General features: G+C 40.7%; 1 protein-coding gene across 6 annotated transcripts in view; it reads left to right on the forward strand.

Annotated features, from left to right (window-relative positions):
• The window catches only part of LOC149317707 (adhesion G protein-coupled receptor B1-like), a 386,998-nt gene that overhangs the window by 351,756 nt on the left and 21,987 nt on the right, over positions 1 to 13,255 (forward strand). For 4 of the 6 annotated variants that reach the window (XM_089518056.1, XM_089518058.1, XM_089518059.1 and 1 more), the window contains 3 exons: positions 5,916 to 6,087; positions 10,250 to 10,345; positions 11,743 to 11,797. In XM_089518056.1, the coding sequence (XP_089374182.1) occupies positions 5,916 to 6,087; positions 10,250 to 10,345; positions 11,743 to 11,797 (323 nt within the window). The remainder of the gene's footprint in view (positions 1 to 5,915; positions 6,088 to 10,249; positions 10,346 to 11,742; positions 11,798 to 13,255) is intronic. The other 2 variants (XM_089518057.1, XM_089518060.1) reach the window with 1 other exon arrangement.

Raw genomic sequence — 13,255 nt, forward strand, 5'->3', positions numbered from 1 at the left:
CTCACACAAGCAGCAGCAACACCAGACAGCATAGTGAGATGCTCATGTAGACAGCTGTCCAGCACCTCTCAGGAGTGCAGATGTAACGGTAGAATCCAGGGCAGCTTTATGGCCAGAATACTCTAGGGGCACGTTCCCACTATGATTTAAAGCAAATCACTGATTTGGCTATATCACTGTCGTTCCCATGTGAAACCAGTTCCGATCCTACTTTGATCGATTTCTGTCGCGATAAAGTGAGGCAAACGCAAAAATAACAGTTTCTTCAGACACTAGTTTCCTAGCGGTCTTTTGAAAAGAATTGATTCTGAAACATGTTTGACAAGTGGGAACGATGGATCTGAATCGCTTCATTCTGGAGTGGAGGGACTAAATGGCAGAGGTGTTTACCGCCTCTCCTCAGTTTTTAGTAGATCCACCATTCCACCCCCACCCTCAGAGCTGCCTTCGTGCTTTATTTAAAAAATAAAATTGATAGAAGATTCAGTTGACTGATTTTGCAACTACTTGCAATCAGTGAGGCAAGTGGTTGCAAAACCAATGAATCAAATCTTCTATCCATTTTTTTTAGTAATACACACACACACACACACACACATATACATAGTTCCCAAGCCAGGCTGCCACTTACATCACTGATGACACACAGATAATTGGCATGCCTTTTGAAGTTACACTCCAAGTTACAAAATTTGGAAAGTGGCTGAGCATATATAACCCACCCACTAAAGTCTAGCTAAAAGCATCAATTGGCAGATGATGGGAAAGGGCTGTTATCTTGGAGCTGCTCCTGCCAACCTAAGGGATTTATACAAGATTAAAGTTACAAGATCCCTATTTTGCATCCCATCTGGCATCCCTAATTCTGAACCATATAAATAACAATGATTGATTCATAATTATGAGTTATGAATATTTGTAATTTTGGATAGCTAGCTGAAGCTAGGCATAGGGCTGCCATAAAGGAAGCTTTCTTCTACCGAGATGGACCCTCGGTCCACCTAGCCAAGAAAGGTCAGTTCTAATAGCTCTCCAAGATCCCAGGCAGGATTGTTCTGCATTCCTCCCTGGAGATCCCTCATCTCCCCTGAATGTCTCCCACCCAAGTATTAACCAGACCTGTCCCTTCTTACCTTTCAAAATAAGATGAGATGGGGCCACATTCAAGATAGTACCATGGTTAAGTAATATTCTTTAGGAAAGCAAGTATTTATCCTGAATAGCGTCCTTCCTATCAGACAATACAGCATGTATTTTGGTACATGGATACCAGACAGGATATAAAATGGATCATAATAAGCAACCTTGATCCTATATAGTTCCTCTACATCACTCTTCTCCTGAATGCCAACATTATGCAACTATTTGTGAATTTGCCAACTTCCCTGACTATTGCTCTGTTGTGCAGCAGCTCTTTCTGCAATATTAGTCAAATGCTGCACTGACAAGTACTTGTGCACCAACCAATAATGTGCCGCCATATGGCTGGAATCCTGTTGGTTAGCCCCAACTGGAGTAGACTTCTTCAATCAGTTGTTGAATGGTGATTGAATCATTATTGAATCGTGATTAACTCAAGATGATCTACTCTTGTTGTGACTTAGAGCAGGATTCTGGCCTGTATGAAATGGTTGCACCTGCAGAACTGAATAGATCTATTGCTCAGATGCCAAAAAAGTGCATTTTTCTATTTAAGGGAAATTATACATGTAGCACTCGTATGGTGTAGTAGTTTGAGCATTGGACTACGATACTGGAGATCAGGGTTCACTTCTCCACTGAACCACAGAATGCTACTCTCAGTCCCAGAAAAACCCATGATAGGTTTGCCTAAATCAAAAATGATCTGAAGGCACACAACAGCAACTTACATGTATTTGACACCAGTTGAATTCCAGACAAACAGAGCAGCCAGTAAAATAGCACTGCAACAGGCACACCAGCCACTTGCCTTGTATTAAATCGCAAGGGCTCAGAGGGACATGGGGCACATTTGTATAAGGACTGCAGTACTTTTCTGTTCAATTCCATACCTGTGCACTAAAATGCCTTCCAACAAGTCCTTTGATCATATTCAATTGCATATAGTGCTCCTAACTAAGCTTCTCATTCTTCTGCCAAAACCCTGGCATACCTCTCTATGCCAGTGCTGTTCATACTGTCATCTTTCTGCATTTCAGACACATCCAAACTTGGGGATCATCTCTGATTTCTCAAGTTCCTTCTCCTTTCACACCTCTCCCTCAATCGGTCTGCTTCTTTTTCAACGCATGAGACACCTCCCCTTTCTTCTTGATGCTTTCAGCTGGAACACTTTTCTGCTTGATTGTGCCCTAGAGCATTCTAACTTCCCCCTTGTTGGTCTTTTTTCCTGCCTCATCCCCATGGTACGCTTCCAAAGACCTTTGCTAAACGCACTGTCTTTTCCTATGCTTCCCTTTCCTCCTTTCCACCAGCCCCCTTTATCAACTTCAGTGTTCCCTAAAAGCTTCTCACATCTCTCCCCTGATGATCTCTGTGTAATGAAACCCTCTCCTGCTCTCTCTTCAAGCTTCCGCCATAATACACCAGCTCACTGACTATGACCTCCTTTCACTTTTTTCTCTTGTTTCCATTTCATGACATCTTTAGGACTTTCATCTAGTCTGACATTTTTGAATTAGGAGCACTAAAGCTGGGCGATACTGGTAACAGCCCCTTTCTCCAGTTTTCAGAGGCATCTGATGGATCCATTGCTTTCAGAATCTGCTCCCCCAGAGCAATTTTTAACAGAGATCTCCCCATGTTGCACACTATCCCAACATACATACTTCACTGGGAACACTCACATACAACTCAGTGGTGCAAAGAGCAGCCATAAAACAGAGTTAGGACTCAACACCCCCCAAAACATAGGTTTACAGTCTGCCCCTCACTTTACTTTCCAAAGGTAGTAGAGGAAAAGCTGTTGTTTAACTTTTAAAGGATTGTGGAGACTATAATCTTGCCTGTAATATTACAAGGGAGTCAAAACAAGCCATTCCAAAAGAGATCTTTGTTTCTGTTGGTCCTAGCTGTCCCACTTCAGTTCAGACGCTGCTTTTTGTTGCTGTTGGTAGAGACCACTGGTACCACCCACCAATCCAACCAAAGTTTTTGGGAAAATACTAACCAGTGATGGTGTCTTCATTATTATACACTCCTAGAACTGAGCATCAATGAAGAATGCTTTAGGGTGCTTAACACATGGGCCATCTGTTGGAAAAGTCTTCCCAAACTCCTCAGACTCACTTGTGCGATCGACTGCATCAGGCTGAGCAGATATCAATGACACCTAGTTGCCCTTGTTGCATAAACCCAATGAGGAAATCATCACAGCCAAACTGACCCATTGACTTGCTTGCTCCTTGCTACCTCTGCTTATGTGTCATCAGTCTCTTTCCTTCCGCCCACCGCTGACCCCCTGTGTGTCTTCTCCATTGACTCTTTTTGGTTGGGCTGGGTTCTGTTCTCCCTACCTTGTGCTTGTCCTTAAAGTCAATTTTCTTTATGTCATGTTGCAAAGGGTGACTTTTTCTGTTAACCAAAGTAATGTGATGAATTGAGGAAGTAGGAATGGGAGACATGCCACAAGTGAGAAGTGGTTTGTGGTGGGGTTGCATTTTGGTTTTGTACATTTTTTATTGTATTTTTATCTAGTTGAAAAAGTTTCATACATTTCCACATCCTGCTCAGTTAGTCTGAAGAAGATTTTATACATGTTTGAAAAGTCTCTCTTCTCTTCAGAATGGATCATACCCTTTGAACTGGTTGTTAATGTTAATGTAATGAGAAAAGGACTTTTGACAATGCTTTTTAGATGGCCTTTCTCTGCCACTGGGAGATATTTTCCATAAAATGTTTGTGAAGAATACAGAAATGCAAAATAACTACTACAGAAATAAAGCACCGGGTCCTGACCATTCCCTGAAGATAAATGCTATTTTCCATGCCAATCCAAGCAGGATTATGAGTTATTTTCAGCCTTTCCAAGATAGAAAACTATATTTCTAGAAGAGTGTGCTAAGAGCCAATTATGAATTAGCACTGATTCATTCAAAATGTTTACATGACATGCAGTGTTAATTAAGAGTTGTCAGCTAAGAACTAGTTATTAATTACATGAGTTGAATATAACTAATTCCTGGTGCACTCTGTCTATCCAAAGTTGCACTGTTCACACAAGTAGACCACTTGAAAAACAGGTATTCATTTATACTAAGGTTGCTTCTTAACCCTCAAGCATTAGGATGGACCCTTTTAATCACTAATGGTCACTTTTTTCCTTTTCTTTCTTTTGTTTAGAATTCACAGAGAACTATCCCTAGAATTATGGCATATTGTCTTATTTTCATCTGAACAGCTAGAAACAGTTTTCTCCCTTAGAGCCTTTGGATCCCATCTTAGTAGAAAGGCTGGATAAAAATTCAATCAATTATCTATTATCTATCTATCTATCTATCTATCTATCTATCTATGTTTGAAATGAGGTACAGACACTGGGTTAAAACCACATGGGGTAATTAAATTTGATTGCATTTGTGGTATATTGGAATTTAGTGAATTCAGGAAATTTCTCACAGTGCAAGAAGTGCATGTTTTGTTTTGCTGTATCTATGGCTATTTTTATATCGGCCCCACTTTAAGTTTTTTCCTGGCTATCTGGGTGAAGCACCTGAGAATCCACACACAGAAACTCTCCTCTGGCCATGGGGAATTTGTATACCCTGCAACCCTTCACAGTTCTTCCTGGAATTAAAAAACACAACTTGCACAATGCAGATCCAAAGTTACAGATGCAGTGCACCCGTGCCAAGTGCGGGCTTACCATCCATGGATTTGAGCCTCCGCAGATGGCAAGCCCTGGCTTTTACAGTGGGCGCATGCTGGTGCGGGCATGAGCAAGCACCCATTGCAAACAACAGGCCTTGAGTCCTGCATTTTTTACCATCCGCAGGGGGATCCCCACGGATACCAAAGGCCCACTATACATTGATGGATAGATAGATAAATATTCCACATATGTGTATGTGTATGTGTATATATATATATATATATATATATATATATATATATATACTCACACACATACATATATACCTAGTGCATGAAGATTATAGTAGAAACCGTCTACACAAAGTATATCTGTATGTCCACTACCCTCCCACCACATGCAAGCATATTTATCTAGCCCACTCTTTTGGTAAACCTGAATTCTGAATGGCCTGGCAGCTGAATATTCATTCAGGACAGGGTGACCACACAACCTCCTTTTCCAAAATATGTCCCTAGATCTATACTTCAACCTTCTGTCCAAAAGGAATTCCAAAATGTCCTCAATTGATGAAGCACAAATCAGGCTCAATATTTTTTGTGAGGACCAAAGGTTTAGAACCAGTACATTAGATCATTCTGATTGTCAGAGGCCTCAAGCATTGCTCTGGGGGAATCATTTAATGGACTTGCTCTGACTTGTTCTTCATTTGGACTCTTCATTGGCATAGCAATACAATGGTGCCATTTATGTGCTACTGAGTGCCTAACCAGTATGGTGTTGCTCTCAGGGATATATATATAAAATGACATTGTCTGGTTTTTAATTCAGAATTTCTTTAAATCAGGTACAAGGATGGGTATCTTTGGCCTGGCCCACAGACATGCAGAGTGAGTTAGCTGAGGGCTACATGAGACAATAGTCCAAGCTGTTTTTTGTTTCTCTGCATCCATCTGTATTTTTACTTCATTGGCCACTTAACCATTTCAGATAATTCACCCTGTACCAAAAGTTCATCCCTCTGCAACACTTTGGGTTCAGGAAGCTTGTAAGAGTGGCCACCACATGGCAAGCTGGACCTCTGAAGATCCTCAATGCTGTTCTCTTCTCTTTCTTCTCCCAGGGCATCCCTTTGGAGCTCCTGCGTGGTCCTCCCTCTCCTCGCTCTGACCTGGATGTCAGCAGTGTTGGCTATCACTGACCGCCGGTCGGCCCTCTTCCAGATCCTCTTTGCAGTCTTTGACTCCTTAGAGGGCTTTGTCATTGTCATGGTCCATTGCATCTTGAGAAGAGAGGTGGGTATCTAAAAGAGGTAGTTAAACTCCTCGTCCCTATATACATACCTGGCCAAAGTCTGAAGTATTTATTTTTTAGGGGAGCCCTCTTTAGTGCTGGAATACCCTCCCCTTAAGTCCCAATTGGGCCAATGGTGGTATCATTCTGGTGCCAAGTCAAAGCAGGGCTTTTAATTAAAGCATATGGGATTGTTGTTGTTGTTGTTGTTGTTGTTGAGTACCTTCAAGTCATTTCCAGCTTAGGGCAACCTTAAGGTAAACCTATCCCTGGGTTTTCTGTGGCTGAGTGTGTGTGACTTGCCCAACATCAACCAATTGGTTTCCATGGCCAAGCTGGGATTCGAACCCTAGTCTCTGGAATCATAGTTCAACATTGAAACCACTGCACCACACCTAGACACAATATATTCAAATCTACAAATGCTTCATGATTATAAATTGCTTGAAATCTGTGAAGTGGCTTTTAATTGTATTATTTTACCTTGTCAAACTGTTTAATAGGCTTTGAACCTGTTTAAATGATTTTTTAATGTTTTATATTGTTTGGATTTGTTAAATTGATTTCACTGTGCACTTCTTGAGATCATTTGATATTGGGTCAGGAGCAAATATCTTAATGCAGCAAGAAAATTAGGGCTGAGGAAATTTCCTTTTTTTAAGGGAATAAAACACTCCAAATACATAATTTTCCCATGCTGCTTTTAAAGTCATGAAAATTAGGATCTTAGCTTGGTTAGGGGAAGGCCATGTTTTATTTCCACATAAGAATAATATTACTGAACAGGAGGGTGACATTTAATTGACACTGAAACCTGTATTTCTGAATGATCATACCCCATGTAACTGAATTATAGTGAGAAGGGAGGTTAAGTTAAAGGGCAGTGGTTTAGCTAAATTTGTCTTTGTAACACCACAGTACTTTATAGCTGTACAGTACAGTACTTTGTAGCCGTTCAGTACTTGTTTTAATTGTTAGCCGCCTTGAGTCCCTATACCACAAGGAACGTGGGATATAAATAAATACAATAATAGGTAATAATAATTAAGCAATTCAACCCAATATGATCCTAGGCTGCATCAATAGGAGCCTAGCGTATGGACTGAGGACATTAATAATCTCACTGTATTCTGTTTTGGTCAGATTTAGAAACCATGCCTTGTGAGGAGAGGCTTAAGAAGCTGGCTATGTTTAGCCTGGAGAAGAGAAGGTTAAGGAGTGACATGATAGCCATAGAAATCATAGAATTGGAAGAGACCCCAAGGGCCATCCAGTCCAACCCCTTCTGCCATGCAGGAACTCTCAATCAAACCATACCCAACAGATGGCCATCCAGCCTCTGCTTAGACCTTCAAGGAAGGAGACTCCATGTTTAAATATTTGGAAAAAAATGTCATATTGAAGATGAAGCAAGCTTGTAGTTTGCTGCTCCAGAGACTAGACACAAAGCAATGGATTCAAGCTCCAGGAAAAAAAGATTCCAGTAAACATTAGGAAGCACATTGGGACAGTAAGAGCTGTTCAAAAGCGGAACATGCTGCAATTTGGAGTGTGGTGGAATCTCCTTCTTTGGCCATCTGTCGGGGGTGTTTGCATAGGGTTCTTGGGGTCTCTTCCAACTCTATGATTGTATGGAAGGTTTAGGGAACAGAGAATGTTTGCCTACATAAGTTAGTACACAGCTCTGCAAGTGCAAATTAAGATGTTTCAGATATCTATCTAAAAATATTTTTAAATATGGGGGTGGGGGGAGAGAGATACATAGAAACAAATGTTACTTCATGGGGAAATGTTATGAACATCAATTAAATTGCACAAGGTGAAAAAAATAGGCAAGGTCCTAGTCTTTGCTAGTTTTGTGTAAATATGCACTTATATAGACAAGTTGCAGTTGTGGTCAGCTGAATACTGACATTGTGCAGCCAACTGTCCACTAATGTGTCTGTTGGTTGTCCCACAGTGCAATGGGGGATGCACAAGGACTGTTATTGCAACCCTGGTGGATCAACAGATACATTAGAGGTACTGCTTAACAGTTTTGCACCATTCAAGAACGCACAGGTGAATGTGTGACAGTTACATCTGCAGAACTCAGTAAATGTGAACTGAACACAGAAGTTATGCACTGGCGGAAAAGTACAACTGTACATGTAAGGGAGCTTCAGTGTGTGTAAAACATTGACAGGAAGCCAATCGGTGTGCTGAAAGTTGTGCAAATGCCAGTTCCGGAAGGAAAGGCAGGCTGCAATCCTGTATGGCTCATTGTAGTACAGCAGTTTTGTATACACACCTATGCTAGGCTGAGCCATATAGCACCCCTCTTATTTATTGAACAGCCTCTGAAGTCTCCCCTCCAGCACAGCCTTTCTCTGCTTTGCGGGGAGCAAGCAGGAACACAGAAGCATCTCGCTACATCCCCATTGCCAGACATGAAAGGATTACTGTGGCACTGAGAACCCTGGAAGTCTTTGACAGATCTTGGCATTGATGTCATCATTTTGCATCTAGCTATGGGAAGATGCTTCTGAAATCTGGCTCACTCCCCAAGGAATGGCCAATGGGGCTGGGGAAACTTCAGAGGCTTTTCAACATGTTGAGGGGGCTTTGGGCACTAAGGAGGAAGGAAGAGAATACCAACTCTCACAGTACCACTTATGTACATGCATAAGGGAAATTTACCCATGTGTATGACCCTAACTGGATCCCAGCCGCAGACTCACAATCCTCTATTAAAGAAGGGCAGAATGAAAATGCTGAATGATAAAGAGATGTTCACATCCCCGTTCATGTTTTGATTGTGGTCTGGTTTAACAATATACAGCACATTCTTTTTGCTGGGAGGTAGCATATAAATAGTTCAAATAAATTAAGTAAATCAGATTCTGTTGCTTGGAACCAGGCTAATCCTTGCTTCTTTCATTTCCTTTTCTTTTTTTTTCTTTTTCTTTTTATTTGTAATTATATACATATATATACATATTTACATATACGGACACATATAACCACATAACCCTAATAAACTATTAACATGAAACATAAAACAAACACACAAAACATATAATTTCTAGTATAATTGAATTTCTCTTTCATTATGGCTTCCCCAAAGTATATGCAATCTTCTTTTCCTTGTATTTATTCAATTATAACTTCTGTATACTAATAATGATATTAATTTTCATTTCCTATTTCCATATGAAAGGAGGAAGCCATTCAAAGGTTCTCTACCTTCTGGTTGAAATTGTAAAAGTTTTTGCACATTTTCCAGTTATGATTGTTTTGCATGTTAATTTGTACAAAAGCATTATTATTATTTTTTGCAAAAGTCATACTTGTGTAAAGGAGTGAGACCTCAGCTAGTTATGACTACTTTTTGTCATTGATTTCCATAAATCTAATCCAAACATGGCTCCAACCCTATATTTTACCCCTAGAAAGTCATCCATCTCCATTGTAGGAATGAACTTCATCACTAATTTTTTTTCTTGAGTGAAGTCATGAGTAATTTTAGCACTTTATGGAACCTCTTTGCAATCTGGGACTTCAGTTCTGTACAAAATTCACACATGCTTGTTTTCTCCACAGAAAACAACATTTTCTAGACAGGAAAGCACGTTTTCTGCACAAGAATAATATTTCCACACATAAATATTTTCTGTGCAGAAAAAAACTTGTTTCTTGTACAGAAAATACTATTTTTACATGTATATTTTGCTTATTCTGTACAAAAAGCCCCAAACAGTGAAGATTGTCATCAGTCCATGATTCTTCTCATCAGGGTTTCTCAAGATTAAAAAAAAGCATGTTTTTCAATCGTTTTATAACATTTTGAAATGTTCTTTCCATCCCTGTTCCCTGGGTCCTTACCTCTTGATCAGATTCATTATTACATTTTCAGAAATGTTTACATTTTTCAAAAAGATTCTTCAGTTGCAGGATAAAACAGCATATAAATTTACATGTTAAAAATCAGTTATTTGATACGTATTGTGCTTTCCAGGATCATTACCTTAATACTAATGAGTGCTTCTCATGGTATATCCATCATCTGGTTTCACTGACTATTTTTTTCGGTGGCAGAACTGGGTCCAGTTACCTCCTAGTTCCATAATTCATGAAGTCAGATGTTATTGTGTTGATGGTGACATATGCAACATCCTGTTTTAGGTTCAGGATGCTGTGAAATGCCGAGTGGTGGATCGTCAAGAAGAAGGGAATGGAGATTCTGGGGGATCATTTCAAAATGGACATGCTCAGCTCATGGTAGGACAAAGTGCCTCTTACTCTGATGGTGTCTTCCAAGATTGATTGAATTCAGAGGCATTGCCCATGTTAGACTACAATATCAGTTTGCAAAGGGATCTTTAGCACCTTTGAAACTCACTGAGTGAAAGGCATTGTAGCATAAGCTTTCATAGACTTGGTCTACTACTTCAGATGCAAGGAGTGAACTGGTGTCCAAGAAGGACCTTTATAATCAGACTGTATGAATAGCTCAAACAATGCAAAACTTGTGGGTATGGTGATGCTGTGACAAGTTCAGTTTTAACTATGGTCATTGAGGGACAAAGGCAGGATGAAATATATTGTTCAAGGCCATGGTGGGTGGGTGTCTATAGGAATGGTGGAGGGGGTTATTGAAATGTGTACAGGCTGTGTACTAGAAAAGAGATGTGACAAACTGGACTTGTGGAGATAATGAGGCTTCAAGAAGCCAAACAACAGTCACAGTCATAAGAGTGCTCTCTTGATCCCACATCTCTCTGAAGGATGAAACCCACACACAGAAAATCACACTACCTTAACAATGCACAGCCCCCAATGTACAGTGTATTTTCTCCTTGATGTGTTCATCACTATGAGCAATCATTTTGCTCTTCATAATCATAGTTAAGCACATCATCTCCTAATCCTTGTCTCTGCTGGGAAAACCACTTGTCCTGTGCGCTTGTAGTAGTTTCGTTCAGCCAAATGATGTTCTAGTTTAGGCTTCACTACTATTAACTTGGGTAAGTGAAAGACATTCAGCCTATAGTACAGATCAGCCCCTTTTCTGTAGTCACTGGAGGAAATTCTACTGTTCATACAGCAAACATTGGCTATTCAGCTTATACTGACTCAATGGAATCACATTCCTTGATGTGCATCGATGAGTTTCAGGGATATGTTTTACAAGTTGTCCATCTGTCAAAAAATGTACCTGCTCATGGTGGCACTGGTCCTTTATAGGGATACAAATGGTTGCTTTTTTCATTCTCATTGGAAAGAATGGAGCATTTCAGGTTTTCTGCCTGTTGCCTGGAATTGCAAGAGCTTTTGTGCATTTTGCAGTGATTTTTTTCATTTGGGGAATTATTTTTCAAAATAATTTTTTTACACAAAACCCTTATTCTGTGCAAAAGAAAAAGGGGGGAATGTTTGTGGAAAAGCTCACTATTTCCAATATTCAAAAGCTGTGTCCAGCAGGCTAGCACTGTTGCTGTTCTAAAAAGAACTGTGTTTTTATTGACATCAAGGTTTTGTTAAAGTTATTGTTTACTTCCTCACTCTGCACTATGGTCATTTTTGGATTTCAGGCCCCTCACCCTTCTCCCTCCTGTGCCAGTCCTCTCTTCCCCCCCCACTGACCACGTCCCTCCTGTGTTTTTTCTGTCTTTCAGACTGATTTCGAGAAAGACGTAGACATGGCTTGTAGATCAGGTGAGCACATTACAGGTGAGACATCAGCAAGTGACCTGGTTTGGGGATTGAACTTGACTTTTTATTTTTCTATATATATGTGAGTGTGTATGTGTGTCCTTGCTCTCTCTGTGTGTGGAATTGTGTGGTCTCTGTGTCTGAATTGTCCCTTGCTCAACCTGTCTTGCCCTGCCAAATAGTTGCTAATTCACCCAAACCTGGAATGGCTACTTTCCTTTTGCTGTTCTCCTATATGCTTATGATATCACCCAGGACAAGTGGAATCTCTGTTGGGCGAGAGTTAGAAGAGATGCTGTAGGCCCAAAGAGAGACTGGAAACATTACTTTCTGGATTACAAATCCCATGCTGTCTAAGAGATTCTAGGAATCACAGTTCAAGACAAGATCTCAGACCTCTCTCTGCTTCATTTCTTCAGGCACTTTATAAGCTGGCCTCAGGAAAAAGTGTCAGAAGTTAAGGAGAATGGAGAATGTGGGTGTGGAGTTTCAGATTCCCCTTATCTTTGGGCCCCCTTTTAATGTAAAAAGTAGACAATTTCCCCTCCTACTTTATACATAAAAGGATAGGCCTTCGCAGATCATCTTCCTCTGTACATTTCCATGTTGAGCTTGCCAACGGAGTGCAAAATGAGGAACTTCCCTCTTCAAATAAGAACTTCCCACTCCCCACATGAAAATTTCCTTCAAACACCAAATTTCTGACATTGAAGAAAGTTCCGTTTTAAGAAAAAGGGGCAGGCAGCATGACCAAGGAATTTTAACACAACCAATAAGTTCTAGATGAAAAAAAATTTCATTGTCTCAGCCTCTACATTGCTAGACTTTTGGGAACTGAAGGAAAGTTTCATTGTGGGACTTAATTCTTATTTAGGGCAATGCCCTTATTTACCCAGCCCAGCAGCAAGAGCCCCCCGTCTCCACCAGAGTAACAGTACTGCAACCATTTTGATAGGTGATAAGGAAGGGGGTTGGATAGCATGAATAGGCAGGCCTGTAAGGCCATCATCCTGTGTCCCAAAAGCAGTCCAACCAAATCACGGGGAATGTTGAAGTCAGAGGTAGAAAGATTTTATGGTGAATCCTGATGCAATCTCCCCATTGAAGGCTCACCAGGACAGTGCATCATTCCAGAAGATCAACTGATATTGGCCTAGCCATAGAAGGACTGTATTAAAGCTTTGAGGGCTCTCCACATGTCTCTTTCCTTCCTCTGGATCATGCTTGTGCTTGGAAATACTATAGGTGAACTAGTGTCTTCACCATCCTGTGTCTCTCTTGCATCCCATTTGCTCTGTTCCAATCTGTGCCCTTGGATATTCCTTCCAGCCCTGCAGACATGCCTGGGTCATCACCCTCTCCCTTTGCTTAAGTAGATAGAGCATTGTGCCTGCTGACAGTGACAGCTCTGTTAAGAGTGTTCCCCCTGCTGCCCAACCCTTAAACGCCCTGCCTCCTTGCAACCCTTGCTCACCT

Source organism: Sceloporus occidentalis, unplaced genomic scaffold, assembly GCF_023333645.1.
Source record: "Sceloporus occidentalis isolate IW3139 unplaced genomic scaffold, rSceOcc1.0.p SCAF_3, whole genome shotgun sequence".
NCBI lineage: Eukaryota > Metazoa > Chordata > Lepidosauria > Squamata > Phrynosomatidae > Sceloporus > Sceloporus occidentalis.